The sequence below is a fragment of the Opisthocomus hoazin genome, chromosome 6 (assembly GCF_030867145.1).
Source record: "Opisthocomus hoazin isolate bOpiHoa1 chromosome 6, bOpiHoa1.hap1, whole genome shotgun sequence".
NCBI lineage: Eukaryota > Metazoa > Chordata > Aves > Opisthocomiformes > Opisthocomidae > Opisthocomus > Opisthocomus hoazin.
Genome location: NC_134419.1, coordinates 61,514,820 through 61,531,696, shown reverse-complemented (window position 1 = coordinate 61,531,696; position 16,877 = coordinate 61,514,820). Strand labels below are relative to the sequence as shown.

Genomic DNA, 16,877 nt, shown 5'->3' with positions numbered 1-16,877 from the left:
CACTTTTGAAAATTTTCATTCCTAATTGGCTCACTTAGTGGCCCATTTCAACCAGCAGCATTGAAATATACTCTGTACACTAGAAGAAAAAGATGAATTGCATCATCACAAGAAGCCAGCACTTCTTTACGTGCAAAGTCAAGCATATTACTTTTAAAGTCATGCTTTTCTCATGTCCCACTTTTACTGAAGGTAACTAAAATATACAGATAAACTTCACTGAAGTTTCTAGACTTTACCACACAGTTATGATCTGCAGAAGTTACATTACTTCTGAGCTCTCATTAGACTCAAATGTTTTCACATCCTTAGGAGTGGCATTCCTCAGATGGCAGGAAAGAAGGCAGCTTTCACTAGTGATAGAGAGGAGAAAAATACATGTGGCATGTAGGCAAAAGGCTCTTTCAGAGGTCTAAACCAGTCAAGAGCCACCTGAGAAGTGGAAGATTGCAGAATTTGGTGAACAGGCTAAACAGAACCTGCTCTGCTGAAGCCTGGAAAGCTGCATTTTCTTCCAGTCCTCCTAAAACTAAGGTAGTTGCATTCAGGAGTGAGTGGAACTGCTGCACGCTGCATTAGGGGAATTTGGGAGAAAGAAGGCAATTATTATTACAGGGAAAGAACATACACAATCTAAAATAAAAAGTTCAAGAACTGCTGCTTAGTCCCTCCTTCCTCTTTCAAAAGGAACAGGTTTATATTGGTTAATCTGGGATCATTTCATTTGGAACAGTATCCATTTAGAGTATTCCAAGGAATATTATAATCTACTGTATAGAGCAGAAGCAGCTCTGGATTTATACAAGAAATTCAGTTCAACTCCAAAAGAGGAGTTGCTGGGGGTCTTTTGAACAGATCTCACAGAGAACACATCTTTTGATGAATGCTTTTTCTTCAAGACACAAAAAGACACTTTTCATGCTTTAATCTGCCAAAATAAAGTGTTAATGATATTTAAACATGAAAAACCTTCAGAACTAGTCTAATATGTTAAATGAGGCTACAGTAATTGATCTTCCAGACTTTGCTACCAAAGATTAGCAGTAAGCACAGTGGGCTGGTTTGCTTTTCAACCAGAGATGAAAATCCTATTATTTTAATTTTTCCCTTATTACTGCATTTCCCAGGACATTTGATGCAATCAAACTGGACCTTTCCCTCTTTCACGCCCATCCAGAACTACCACCTTTCCAAAATAAAGAAGTTACCTGAGCCTTCCCCCACACTCAGCCCACACCCCACAACGAAAGAACACACAAATCCCCACACCCTTGCAAACCAAGGGGCACTGCAAACATGTTTTCCAAAGATAGGCATATTTACAGACATGTACACAGCCAATTTGTTTTACACAAGTTTCAGACGAGTCACAGAGGTAGCCTAACGAAGGCCCAAATAATTTACAGTCAAAGTAGCCAATCAGTCAGGATGGGCTATGATAAGCGCAAACAAAAAGTACTTCTTGTATTACAATGGAATTTTTTTTCCCCAAAAAAGAGACCAACCCAAAAAAATAGTTGTTTCATAGCAGCTGGTACTGACAGTATCACTTAAGACAGCATTTTAAAAAGTAACTGTTAACAGCATGAGTAGTTAATGTTTACAACAGGGATATATCCACCATATAAACATCATTGATGCTATTTTTAACAGGGAGAACAGCCACAGGAGACAGCAATATGCCAGTGATAAAACTCCATTATACATACAAGTGCGCTAACATCCCCACTTAATAGATTAGGGAGGAAAGGCCACGTGGGCAACCAAGGAAACCCAAGTGGGATCCAAAATGTGTAGTATGTTACATAATCTTCACCTTTCAGTTCCACAATTAAAAAAAACAGAATAATTTTTTTGTTTCCCAAAATTGTGGAAGGGATACCAACAAAAGAACCATCTAAGCAGAGCTAAGCAAGAGCACATACTGTAATTTAGTTTTGCATTATTTCTTTTTTCGTATTTCATCTAAAATTGCCATGAGAGCTTAGTCCTGGTATTTCAGGAATTCAGAGGAAAACACATTCAATTGAAAGTAAACTAGCACATGCAGCATTTCAATGCACCTTTCACTGACACAGTACATACTGTTAAGTTCCTCACTCACTGACTCGTTACAAGGAAACAAACTTTTAAGCAGGGAATGACCCACAGCCCTTTTAACAAGTATTCCTAACACTGCAATTGCAGCTGCACTTGCGAGACTTTCTGGGTTTGTAAAAGTGAACAGGAGGCTGTCTAGCATTCAGGAGATCTCACCTTCTATGTCATTCTCAGAACTTGTCTCACTGAAGCTTTTCCATCGTTCCTTAGCTCTCGACAAGAAGATTTCATAAAGTTCTGCAAGAAAAAAAACAAACCAACAACAAAGAAGGAAGAGCTAAGTAAGAAAAGCACCCATCCAAAACCAAAGCACACTAAGCATTCTTGGCATTGGGTTTGTTGCTTGGTTTCATCTTAACGACTGGGGGCATGGGAAGAATCTATTAGGTGGTTACCACTAACCACGGGAGTACCACTATACACAGTTTTATAGTGTGCACTGTATTACGCTTTCCTCTGCGAAGACGCAAATTACAAGAAGGAAATCATGTCTGACATAATTCAGGTTTTCATTTTTGTGAACAGGTTAGAACACTTCCAGTTCATCAAAATCATTAGTTATGAAATAAAGCAATTCTCCTTTCCACCCCTTAAGAAAGCAAAGCTAGAAATTCTCAATTTTAAACACAAAAATTATTTTTTGGTGGGGAGGACCACCTTAACTCTTGTAAGGCTAAAATGTTTTTGTAAGCAGGTTTTGAACTGTTTCCATAATTTACCAGTCTATGACCTCTATTTGTAAAAAACATCTACTCCTGAGGTTAAGTACAGTTTTTCCAAAAAGCAAATATACCCTCAGTTATTTTTTTTGTAACAAAAGTTTAAATTTTTCTTTAAAAATAACCAACTTAATGTTGCATTAAAATGTGATCTGTTAAGGCATACCAGGAGTGATATTTAATTCATTTCCCACAGCTAGACTCCAGACCTTCCCACGTACACTTGGGGGTAACCCCTGCCACCACAGCTCTCGAACTCTTCGGGTAGCACGCCTAGGATAGCAAAGCAGGGTAGGGGAGAAAAAAGGCACAAATTGCACATCTTGTTTTCTAAAATCATTGAGCCACTTACAGGCAAAATAACATACTATTTCCCAAATCAATATTCAAGGATCTCTGCTTATGCTAAAGTCCCATTAAAACAACACAAAACATTAAGCTCCCAGAATGCACATTTCATGTTGCTCTGTAATGACTTCTCACTATCATGGCAACAAAAACTGACTTCTTGACAAAAGAGAAATGAAAAGGAAAATAAGGCATGTGGTTCCTCTGTTTCCACAGCAAAAACAAGCCAGCCTTGTCTCATTTACAACAGAATTTTACTTACATGCCTTCCCAGTTAGGCAGTATTTCATTGACCCAAATCACCATAGCACTAGCGATATTCTCTTCTTGCTTGAAACGCTCTCTCATTATTTTTTTCCTTTTATGTGCTTCTTTAATTTCTGTTAAGTGCAACATGTTAATAATTCTGTATTAGTGTATATGAATTATTAGGTAAATAATTCAGCTATTATATAAGTATTTAGATAATGTTTGAAGGAGATCAAGGGTAAGTTACAGCTGCACAAGAGCTACCTGGTACTATTTCTATTGATTGTAGGTGTATTTCTCAGGCAATTTTTAAATTTAAGCTACTTTTAAATTATTCAAGTACACAGTGATTTAGACAAGCAAAAATCTGGCTAGAAAACTTAGCACTCTTTTCTGCAGTACACAGAATGACTAAAAAGCAAGCACATCATCAGCGTTGTTTTTCCTGTAATGAATTTCACACCCTTTCTACCAAAACCTGACTTTTTACTTAGACTAATCAGCAACAATTACAGATAAAATTATTATTCAGAAGTGCAATTCTACACCCATTTTACAATTATTCAAATTTTACTGAAGCTTCCACCTGGAAGGATTATGTATTTTCTTTTCTGGAAAGAGTACCTAAAGATCTGAGACAAAGCCACAATACTGAACAAGAGAAAAGTATTCTGCCTTATGTTAAAAAAGGACCATTTGTAGATCCCTCTTTATTGAAAATTCTAAAAGGACACAGCAGTGCTATCTTGACATCAGTAAGAACAACTATGAAATTGGAAGACATTTTCTATTTGTCAAGGCATTAGACACATCAACAGAGTAAACATGCCATCCGTGGTAAACCAATACAGCTGACCAGCTTCATTAAGTTTTTACTGAAGCTTTGTGCAATGCAACAGTTAATTTAATGAATACTGGGGCACACACACCAAAACATTGCACATGGCTGACCCTCCAAAGATGCAGTTAGAGAACATGGACCACAGATCACACCTTACAAGATGCACACCACAAGAGAAGAATGAAATGAGCTGTCAAATGCCTTGGATTTCTTATTACATCTTTCAGAGTAAGCTGCCACAGACCCAGAGAGGCTCAATCAGTTCAGAAGCCTGTATCTCTGCCAATAGCCCAAGTAAAACATTCAGCACAGATTCTTAAAATAGCCTAATCCCCGAATACTGGGCATGAGAATACAGAAGTCCTTTCAACAACTATTCATAGATTGACACACTACCAGATGCTACAGATATGTTTAATTTAAAAAATAGATCTAGTGGGAGCAGGAAGGTTCACACAGGTACAGCTGGTTGGAAAAAAACCCCAAAGTATTCATCTGTCTTCACACTGCAATTGATCTCAAATTCCTGGGAAAAAAGATCTTTAAGCAGTCAGCTTTATTATATTTTGCCTCACAGTGGCAACTGCAGCAACACAGCTTGAAAGAGTCCAAGTATGCAGCAAGTTTCTAGCTGATCACATTACGCAAGTAATTTAAAAAAAAAATCATCAAGTTCTTACTCAAAAATTAAAGAAAGGGTTAAAGTGACTTCTGAACCTAGTTATGGTCACTGTGGTGGATTAAGAAACCAATTTGATAACTGAGTTCTGTTTTAAACTGTGTGTACATACGTAGCACAGAATAACTTAGATATTAACCAAGGTTGTTCTTTACTGTACCTACTAGCCTACAAGCCAGAAATTACTCTCTTTTGCTGCATAGTTAAAAACAAACCCATAGTGATCATTGGCAGTTAACATACCTCGTTTTTTTGCCTCTGCCACCATCTCATCATATTCCTGGCGGTGACGTAAAGCCTCCTCCACTGATTTGGCAGGAAGATTTCTGAAAACAAGTTGTTCCTGAATTCAATACACACAAATGACATTCTGAACCATTTCAAAACATGTTTTAATTTGGCTTCTCTCTAAGGTGAGCTTTGGGGTTGTCACACCATCAGTGTTTCAGTAATGGCAGTAGGGAACTACCAGATGTTTACTGCTTGTGTTGATTAGTTCTCCTACAGACTCCCCCAAAGCAGCATTACTGGATTTGCTGAACATCTGGAATGATGCTCAAATGAAGTTTGCATGAAGTGACAAAAGGGAAACACTGATATTCCAGAGTTATGTGTTCCAATACATTTCTGCGTATGTATATTTTAATCATTAAATATACCTGCATATCGATACTCTATTTGTTCATATGAAATCTACAATGAGGTATTTTCCATAAAAGGTACTGGGTTTATTCATTACAGTTAGCCCTTTAAAACTCCCACAAAAGAAGATAGGTTTCCCAAAGGAAGAAAGGACAGACCCTCATTTATGTCAGAGCTAAAGCTAAGGAAGCTTGCTGCAGCGCTGCAAGACCACCAGCTTAAAACACGTTTGGGTTTTGGCTGCATAGTGATCCCCTAATTGCCAAAGACACACTACCTTTCGACCAAGCAGAATCACTCCAAAACAAATCAGAACACAATGTTTGGTCTCAGTCTCTTACCCAATCTCTAGTCTACTTAGGTTCAAAATAAACAGAAGACAGTTTTGTCATTTTAGCGTAAAAGAGAGTAGTATTCCATCTCCTCTTACACAATATATTATATTAATATTTCCAACGGAAGTGAGAGCAGAATATATTTTCAATGATGACATTGCGACAACACACTACACACTTGGAATGGCACTCCAATTTGAAACAAGCAAAAGTGTAATTTGTAAAAAGATACTTAGGTTGTGAATTGTGATATTTTGAAAGTACAGAAAAGCATTAGCAAACCAGTTACTGCATACCTTACTCTCCACCACACAGTAAAAGAAAGAACGCATCCAAAAAAAAGCATCATAGCAATCCATACCTCCATTCAGGATATTTCTGTCTTAGCACTGAATGAGCTTATATACCACGAGAGAAAGTATCAAAGGAAACACTATAAGTTCTATTTTCCATTTTCTAACTGGAACTGATTAGAGCAAGCATTTAACAGTGCCATCACAAGCCTTCTCAAGGTGCAGTTTGGAAGCTTTGCTCCATTTGCTTTCCTCGCAGCATGTTCCTAGTCAGCAGGTCCTCCTCATTCCTTCAAACTGTTGAAGACTATAGCTGAAAATACTGACCAATTTATTATCCATTTTTCATTACTATTCTTATTTGTACTTAATGCAGTTTTTGTTGCATCTTCATCTGCTGTTTCCTTGCCTTGAGCTGTGGGTTTTAGGAGCCATGAAAACATAACTGGAACAGGGGCAAGGAACAGTATCGGTAAACACTATCATCTCGGTACCAACAAAGCGTTTGACTGTAGTTGCCAGATACAAAACAAGCATTTCACATTTGTGACAGGAAGGTATTTTTTGTGTTTCAAAGGCAATTCTTCCCACTCCTGCGGTTACCTACCTAATACTTATTCTTTTTTTAGTTTTTTAAAAGACTCTTCTGGTAAGTCAAATCCAGGTTTGCTGAAGTAACAACTGCCACTGTTTAGTCTTCCTGACTGGTCTAAAAAATTAAGTTTCCAGAATAGGGGAAGGAGAAGGGAGTGCACACTGAGATGGCAGGGAAGAAATCCATAAAAGTCTTCAGGAATTTTAGCAATTAAGGATGCCCACAACACTGTCACAGGAAGCTGTGATACACAGTAGATAACAAACTGCTGGCCCCATTATAGTGAGAAAGAAATCTTCATATAGACTGTATTATACTTAAATGTTCTTCCAGATGTATTTGTTAGGCTATTAGCTGGGGTGGAATAATCCAGTGATACTTTTGTGTAAGACTTCGGAAGTTTAGCTCATCAGAAGCATATCTAACAAGTTCAGTCGCCATCAGCTCCACAGCAGAATCATACTTACGCTGGTCGATCCTCCAGAATCAAAGCAGTAGTTGAAAGTGGTTCAAATTCAATGTTTTTGCGTCTTGCTGATGGAGGTGGAGGTTTATACATTCTTCCTGTCCGTGCTTCATATTCCTAAACAGTATTATTAGTAAAAATTAAATTTCAACTTTCTGCCTCACTTCTAATGTTACTTAACACTTACTAAATAATGTTAAAATATATTATATTCAGTAATTTACAACAGCAAGGAGCTAACATTACAAATTGAAACTGCTTATAGCAAGACAGTGTAGCTTTCCAGGACTGCTAAGTAAAGATGAATGAGGAAGCAATTTCTTGCATCAACTTAATCTTTGGCCTATTCTAGTTCAATATTACTACTAAGCATCCAGGGATCAGTTACAGTTAGAAAATCTGCATGATCTCCCCAAACTAATTAGTGCGCAAGTATATTTAAGTAAACTGTGAAGTTGACAACCCCCACAAAAACCCCTAACCAAGAATGTGTGTGTCTCCTCATTTCTTTCTTTTCTATTCTAGCCATCCTTAATATCAGGTATCCTTCATGTAGATAAGCCTTGCTAAAGGCTTCAGAAACATGATCCAGAACTACCTACACTATTGTTACATTGTCCCTGAGTATATTTATCATTACAAGTCTGTTTCACATTATTTCTTTCTCAAAGGTTAAAACATGCAATCTACATGCAAGAAAGAAATATTTAAGAGCCTTTAATACACAGAAGATTCTGAGAGAGAAAGAATTCCATTCCTTTTTCCACAGAGCAACTCAACAAAACAGAAACATGAGACAGTCTTCAGGAAAAAGGCTAGACAGAGCCACACGAAAAACTCAAATTTCACATTCCCTTTTTTTTAGTCTCTGTAAATAAAAATTTACTGCCAAGTTACTAGGAAATCCATTCTTATGATCCATCAAATCTTAAAAGATTATCTGTGAGGAGACTTTCAACTTATTCCCAAACCATTAAATTAGCTTGTGTGTTCACACTCTCCTTAGGCATGAAGGCTAAATACTAGTTTCTCTGCAAGTCTTCCACTTGCTGGAACTTAAACATAGAATACTAAGAGCTGAAAAATCATCTTTTTAAGATAACAAATTCAAGGCACTTTACTAATGTACTTTGACAGATCACACAGCTCTATTCTTAAGCACAGCCAAGTGAACTCTAATTTGTACAAGCTTTTTTGTTATCTAAACACAGTTTGTTCTTGTACATCTGTTGCTTTAATAATCGTGTAAGTAAATTCAGTCTTGGAACAACCAAAGCATCTTATGTATAAGTAACCAAAAATAAAAAAAAATTATCAATTACCAATTAGGTCATGTATCTTCCCAATCAAACATAAACTTGTGTCTATAAACTGCTCCCAAATGAATCTCACACCTAACACACAGCTTCCTGTATGCATTAGTTCTCCCAGGGAGAAACAGAGGGCTTCATACATTCAGTGTTCATCGATAGCATTACAGAAACAGAGCTGACAACTTTAAATCCATTATATAACTTAAAAGTTCAGTACACAGTTGAAGTCCATTAAGTTAAACGGGAAGAGACCTCTTACAAACACAACAATGCAGCCTCAGATCTCCAGAGAAGACACAAATCATTCGCCCAACACTAAGGTGGCTTAAAGCTTGCTGCTCAACAGCCTCCTTACCCTACCCACTTTAACAATCTCTAACAACACTTCTGTTCCTCCACATTGGCATAATATATTAAATGATCTGGAAAGTATCACCTCAGTGAAGTCATGGTAATCTCATCTCCAGAGGACATTATCACAGAATCACTGAGGTTGGGACGGACCTCTGGAGATCACCTAGTCCAGCCTCCCCGCTCAAAGCAAGGTCAACTACAGCAGGGCCTTGTTCTGCCAGGTTCTTAACGTCACCAAGGATAGAGGCTCCACTCTTGCTAGGCAGAGGCTACAGCACCTGGTACTCCCAAGTGGTTTCCCATCCAAGTACCAGCCAGGCCCAACCTGTTAACATCAGAGATCAGAGCAGACCCGGTGCGTTCACAGTGGTAAGGCCATATGCACTACATGCCACGACACTTGTCAGATCCTGAGGTGTGATCTGGACTTCTTGTCCTTCTCTTTTTCTAGTTTGTGGGAGTCAAAACAATAGTTTAATGGATGAGGAAGGGTGTTTGCACCTCCACAAACAAGCCAAAAAATTGTTTTGAAACAGTCTCAGTATCTTTGGAAGTGATTTCCACTCCACCCCTCTCAAGCCGCCTTCAGCTACCCTTCCACCCTGTAACCACTGTATCATAGTCTGCCCCATGGCAGTGTACCAAATACCTCATTTTGTTAGTGCCCTGGAAAGACAGGCACAAATCTATAGAAATCAGCCTACTGTTTCAACTAGAGGAGCTCTGTTGCTTTTCGGTCTTCAAAAAAGCCCAAATACACACCTTATAAAAAAAAAAGTGGAACTGTTTACTATCATCATTTATACATATGTGCACACTAAAAACCTAATTCTTTGTAAACACAATGACTTAAAAGTTACTAGCCAACTGTTCTTAAATACAACTTAATTCTAAATATTTCTTAGTCTCTGGCCAAGAACATAGTCTCTGGCTATACAAATTTCCTAGAACATATTCTTCTTCTGAAGCGCAATTACCAAGAAAACTTTTGATTAAAATAATACGCATCGAACATCATTCAGCACATTCAAACAAGTATCGTGAACAACTGGACATATAGGATTGGTAGAGTTCTGTTGTAATTCACATAATCACAGGAAAAATCAGAAAAACAACATTCACTGTATGAACGAATATACATATTCTTAAGCCTAATATTATTTAATTCCACCTGAACACAGAGACATTATAGGCACTCGGGCCATGCCTTATTCCTCAGGATACCCCAGCACATTCTTAAGTTAGGCATGCATCCTGTGATAGCACCTGGAGATCAGCATCCAGGCTGCAGTAGAGTAGCAATGCCATCCCTCACATTCTTGGTGGAAGTTCCGATTTACTTTCGCATTTTCCAGTACTTTGTAACAGAAGCCACAAAATCAAGTTCATTTAGTGGTCAGAGATGAGGACGCTCAAATGGTACCACTTTTTTCAATGTTCCTACATACCTAATTTGTATGAAAGTTAAACAAAAAAAAGCACTGCAAGATGGACATTAGAAACGAAGCCACTCTCACCTTTTTATTACAAGTAACATGCTTGAATGGTGCTAATGCTTCTGGCTGTTGCACATGCTAAGAACTGACATACTATTTCCAAAGCAACAGAGAAACAAAACAAAAAAAAAAAAAAAAGGAAGAATCTTCATCAGGGATTTCCACACAAGGCAGAACTCATCACCCAACTATGTTTCTGGAAGTGAGTATGTTTCATGAACAGCTGGTTTTTGCAAGAAAAGAATACATTAACAGAGAGGGAAAACTGTAAGCATTACTAGGAGGAGTCAAAGCAGAGACCAAAATAGCTTCCAGCTCAAACTGCCATGGCTGCACATTCCCCAAGATGAAATACATTCCAAAGTATCAGAACTTACCAATGGAAGATGCTTCTTCCTCAAGAAGCCTGTGCTCTAGGAAACTTCTCTGAATATTACATCCCAGAACCAGACATGCATGGAACTCACTAGTTTGAGCAACTAAAATATCCATCCTTTTTTTCTGGAATATTTTGTAAGACTAGATGCAAAGAATCCAATAGCCTTAACCATTTATTTGATGCACAATCTAAAATTCTCAGCATGAGATACAAAGCTCGCGCTGACAGAATTTCAATTCAAAAGATCTGAGTGAGTATTCTTCCCTGACAAGGTAAAAATACAATTTAAAGTCAAATGCCTTGTCAAATGCTTAACATGCAGGGCATACACCAGAGGACAGAACAGTTGACAGCTAAGATTCAAGACTACATAAGACCTTTTTATGTTAAAAAAAAAAAAAATTGGAAGGGTCATATGTATGGTTTCTGTGGCTTAGGGAATGTTCAAAAATTCTTTATTATAGCGTATCTGGCATTCATTGAAAGTTATGGAACATTTCACAATCTCAAAATAAAAGAAAAACAAATCTCAACTTTCATAGAGAGTATCTCTTAGATACTTATCTTCTAGATACTCTTAGTAGAGAGTATCGCTTTAATAGAGAGTTATCTCCTTATTAAGGCTGGAACTGCATCCTCTCATCTACTGCCAATAATTAACCTGTTAACAAGCTAAAAGCATGTTTTTCCTGACAAAGCCAGTGACAGTACATTTAAGAGCACTTCGGTATGTGGAGGGACTTGTATTTCTGGTATTTATTCCTACAGAAATAGATAAGCCTATTAACCTACAGACAGGTAACAGGTAAATGAGGCTAGGGGGAAAAAAAAAAAAAAAAAAGTCTTTTGCTTATAAACTGCCTTTGTGCTTAAGAAGATAAAAATATCCCAAGCTATTTCTTCTCTAAAAAAAAAAACCCACCACACAAACAAAATATAAAAATCCCCTGGTGTTTTAAACAAAAGAAAAATAATAAGCCTGCAGAGGTCTTTATTGCCTGCACTTTTTGATATCTACATGGAAAACATAAGAAACTGAAGTTTCTTTCATCCTTCCTCAGGATGGCTGTACAGGACAGCTAGACTATTCAGAGTTATTTTAGATACCTCTAAGCACTTGTGGATTGCACCGTGTAACGTACGTGTAGTTGCCCATAGCTGCTTATTCCAGCATCTAAGGAAACTATCTTACAGAAAGGAAAGCCAACTGCATCGCAGCATTCCAAAAGCATTAGCTGACCTTAAGCAGGGTATGCTTGGAGGGATAAAGTATTCAATTAAGTGTGCAAATAATGATTCAATTTTAGAAGACAAACTTGCATCTACAGTGCCCAAACTATAGAGCTTTAAAGAAATAAATACTGACCATGAAATTTAACATGCATCTTGCTGGGATAAGTTTTGACCTATCTAGGATCCAACAACAAAAGCTGAACTCCTGGAAATGAGTGATAAAAGCCTTGCAAGGACTGCGAAAGTCCTCACGGTCCTGAAAGTACCAATTATATAGACTAAGCACCACAGATCCAATTATGTTTTAGGTATTCTGGAGGAAACAGGGACCTGACAGGCAACACTGAATTAACTTTCACTGTCTTGAGGATTGCCTCTGCTTCAAGCAGATGTCAACAATATTCCAATTAAACAAAGCATGCGCCCTGCATATGACTGTTATTGAAGGAGGGAAAAATACTAATCTTCACATAGTACAAGAGAACAACCAAACAGACACTGAACCCCTACCATTCTGTCGTTCTGTGTGAGTTTCTAGGTCAACCTTCCAAACTAATGCCATCCATCTTCAATTGTTCATTTACTTTTTTCCCCTCAATTGGATATTAAACAACTAGCATCAAGTTGCATCTTTTGTTGTTTACAGACGAGCATGAAGCCATGGGCTTTGGGCCCAGTAAAGAAGAGCTGAGAGTGGCTGGACCATGTAACGTGAACCATAGGCATCACGTATCAACTAGCAGCTACATTACTGCTCTGTTTCACAAAGTCAGAGTAACAGAGCCATAGAACTAAAAAGTCAACTTCTACTATTCCTGTTTAACACCGAGTGTGGGATTAACATAAAAAGTTTTCAAAGGAACAGGCATGTGCATTGGACCAGTTTCAGAAGGATACCAGTCACAGCAAAGAGAAGATGTAACATGTAACAGAAGTTTCAATCGCTACATTTTTCCAGGTTTCCAATTTCATATTGGAAATAGTGATTAAAAGTGTCTGGACTTCTGAAGTGCCACTGTTAATAGCCTGTGTGACTTAGTGACATGGGGAAAAAAAAAGATTCTACAATATCAGTTTTCAAAGCTAATACAAGGTGTTCAAAAATATTACAAGTTAAGCCTTTTCACAACTTTTCTCATTAAGCAAGGAGGCACAACAAACATAGAAAGTAAATTACTGTCAAGCTCCAGCATTACCTATTTCCTGCTATTCAATAACATGCAATATAAACAATAACAAACAATAATACTCTATCACTTAAAGTTGTTAGTGAGATTCATGTGTGAAGTTTATTCGTCTGTTTATTATACTAATGGTATCTAATGAGTTGATGGTTAGTACCATAAAATATTCATGCTACTGTGAAAATGTGATGTTTGTTCTATTTTAATGAGTGCTACATAGTCCCATGCATGGCACTGAATACAACTAAAAATATATATATTAAATTTCATACCCCTGTGTTTAATAGACTGAGAGCAGATATTGACGCAAGACTGCCAGAACTGTCATCCTAATGAGAAAAACAGAAGCAAAGCCTTAGTGAATAAATGAAGGAAAATGTCATTACAATACAGCAACATGCAAGTCAAAATTTAAAATCACATGTAGAGTATTTATACTCTATGTTTGAAGAAACACAGGTGTGTCTGTTCCTCCTTCTTCTCCAGGCCTCAGAATATACAAACATACATACAAAGACTCCCCACTTGTGCAAAATGTGTATAGACATCTGTTGGACTATTTTTCCATTTTAACTGAAGTTTTGTAGTTTCTACAATCAGCACCTTTGCCCGAAGAGAGATCTTTTTCCATGGCACATCCCAGGTGCATGACAAAAGGCGTTCCCTGACATACTGTCTCTCCCTAGTCGACACCATCCACAAGTTACACCTACTTAAACACTAGCTTTGTAAGATACACTGTTAAAAAGGAAAGAACAAAACATCATCTATAGTCTGACACAAGAAAACAGAAATTGTTTGCTCTGAAAACGAATCTTGAAGATTTTGCTGTCATTCAGCTCACCTTAAGATTGCATCCCACACCCAACTAGATCTTTACCCATAAGCTAGTTAGCTTTAAAGATCAAAATGAATTCTCAAGAGTAGCACTTGCACTGTGGAGAAAGGGAAAAGAAACATAAGTGGACTTGAACAAGCATTTGGCAAGACACAAAATGCTAGGGTAACGTGCAAACAGAACTTTCACATTAAGTGGGGTTTTCTATTTAACATGAGTGCAAAAAATGTCACTAAATAGCACAGTGACTTAAAGCGGGCCTGTAAGTCCTCCACCTTCCCACCTGCCATATTATACTTAGAATTTCTACATTGAAAGCTCAGAAGTGGACTACGCCTCAGCCTCACTGGTGACCTGATGAGAACCATGATACATTTGTAAGGCTTTGAGAAACAGTCACTTAAATTAAAGTAAGATTCTGAACAGCAGTCTGAAACCTCTCATACCACACTGTAGCAAGGCAATCAGCCAAAAGCACGCCCAGCTACAGGAGACTGTACAGCCACAGCCCTGCATGTTTCCATTCCAAAGTCAAAGCTGGTTTCCTGATGGAAAACCCAAACTTAAAGGGGGGGACACAGACAGATACACAACACATGGACACAGCCGTTGCTTTTAAGCACTGGATTACAGCACCTGGAAGAAGGAAAACAAGCTCTTCATCATGCCTTCAACGTTCTTTCTGAACATATCTGCAGCGTTCTTGTACCGTGCATACCCTAGACTAATAAAAAGCATTTTAAAGGCTTCCTTCTCCCTTGCCATACTATTTTCTCCTTTTCAATACTGAAGTACCATGCCAGCCTCAGAGGATAAGGCTTATATTAAAAAAAAAATTCTAAAAAACATCCACAAAAGACAGCATCTTTACCACCTGAATCTTTCTGCTAAATCCTATCCTTTTGGACTTTGATACAGCCTGCCTAGATGATGATTTTGCTACTGCAGCACCTCAAGTTCATCAGCATAAGTCTGCTTAACCTGCAAAAGCTCACTTCTTAAGAGAAGAAAAAGCAAAGTTTTTAATTTACAAAAATAAATTATTTTTATCCGTGCCATCCTTCGCTAAAGAAATTCATAGACCCAAAAGAGCAGGAGGCATCCCACCAAAAAGAGGGCCTAGAAGACAAAAAAAAAAAAAAATTCCAGTGTCCCACCAAACCAAGGTAAAAGAAGTTCTACCATCTTCCTAACCTCAATTGTTTCTAAATTTTTTTATTTCCCCAAAAACCAGCAACTTTCAAGGACAGAAACTAATACATACAAAAAAAAGCTTATGCTTTCTATTTCAGGCTTCAGGAAGAGAAAGCTTGCTTCAATACTCTTCATAGTTGACCTCAAAGACTTTTTTTAAAAAAAAAAAGCCAAAACACCACACAGCAATCGGAAGAACTCACATCAGCACGGTCAACACCTCCACAGTATTTTCAAAACATTAGTCTCACACTGACTGTATAGTACACCCCTGAAGACGCATTTGTGCCACCAACATAGCACTGACATCATGAGAAGTTCTCCCTGACAAGTTTACCTTGTCAAAGCAGCTGAGTGAGCCCTGGTACTAGGAGCTGAAGTGTATTTTATGTCCTTCAGGCAAACAAAAGGAGGCATTTGTCTCATCGATGGCCTACCAGTTTCATTACCATGTTATTGACAAGATAATCACTGCAAAAGTCTAAAATGCTGGGAAATGCCTTCGAAAAACTGCAGTATAACACTTTGTTTTATCTCTAGCATAGCATTTTACTGACTACATGTGACTCCGGAAAGATGACGGCCAAGTCTTGAGAATCTGACTGCTACAGTGCCTACAAAGAAAACCATCACAGCCTTCTCACTGCTGCTAGCAGGCAGTTATTCATGTGTTACATGTTCCTTCCAAGACCCAATACCCCCATTTATTGTCTGTCCCGGTTTGAAGGCAGTTAGTTAGCAATGTATTTCTACCTGCATCTGCTAAAAATGCAGAAGTCTTGCCTTTTTCTTCTCTCCAGTGCAAGATGATCCAACAGGACCTCTATCTAGGTAACTATCTGCTTAAGAACCACTCCTATGAAAAAGCATCTAGCACTGTATTTACCTACTTCTTAGACATTCAAATGCTTAGATTTGTTGATAAACATGCCGTACACACTTTTTAAGCATCAGGAGCTTCATGCATGTTAAACTGAAACAACAAAAATTGGAGGGAAGAGTTAATATTGCAAATTAGAAGGTCCGAGTTGTACGAAAACTGATTCAAAAGTGCATCTGTTCCTCTGAAGAGAAACCTCCCACAATTCTTGTCCCCGGGAGACCATGGGAGTTGTGCTGATTCAGTGAATGCCATTTCTCTGTTAAATTTCAGACTGGCGACAACAACATCAGAAAAATACGCAAGTGAAGACACTGTTTCTTAGCCCTCAAGTACAGTAATTTACCTTTTTTTTTTTTTCTAAAGTATTTCAGAGCCACCCAAAAATAGTATTTTCTGAGGTTAGTTGTAGGACAGTGACCCAGTCATCAAAATCAGAGTCAGTATTTAACTGACTGTCTAACATTAATACCTTCCATTTTGTACGCAAGGTGACAGCTCGTGGAAAAGATGGTTTTGCTTCACTTCTGAATAAGCAATTAGTTCCAAATCACTGCAAGCTTTTCACGGTGTGTTAGATTCAAATAGAAAAGCAGTGCTTTTTTTCCTGCTCCTATTTAAGCCTGTCACTGACAGTACATTATTAAAATTGCTGATATCTGAATTTGGTATATGTTTTACTTTTCTTTATCCTGCACTGTATATTTCCATATTTTGAGTTTACTTTAATTCAGGCATA

The 16,877-nt window shown here is 37.8% G+C and overlaps 1 protein-coding gene across 5 annotated transcripts in view; it reads right to left on the bottom strand.

The window, feature by feature from the left end:
- TBC1D12 (TBC1 domain family member 12) overlaps window positions 1-16,877 on the bottom strand; it is a 48,128-nt gene that overhangs the window by 7,707 nt on the left and 23,544 nt on the right. For 4 of the 5 annotated variants that reach the window (XM_075423427.1, XM_075423430.1, XM_075423426.1 and 1 more), the window contains 6 exons: window positions 13,499-13,555; window positions 7,269-7,384; window positions 5,180-5,262; window positions 3,430-3,547; window positions 2,986-3,092; window positions 2,257-2,337 (listed from right to left, as the gene is read on the bottom strand). In XM_075423427.1, the coding sequence (XP_075279542.1) occupies window positions 2,257-2,337; window positions 2,986-3,092; window positions 3,430-3,547; window positions 5,180-5,262; window positions 7,269-7,384; window positions 13,499-13,555 (562 nt within the window). The remainder of the gene's footprint in view (window positions 1-2,256; window positions 2,338-2,985; window positions 3,093-3,429; window positions 3,548-5,179; window positions 5,263-7,268; window positions 7,385-13,498; window positions 13,556-16,877) is intronic. The other variant, XM_075423428.1, reaches the window with a different exon arrangement.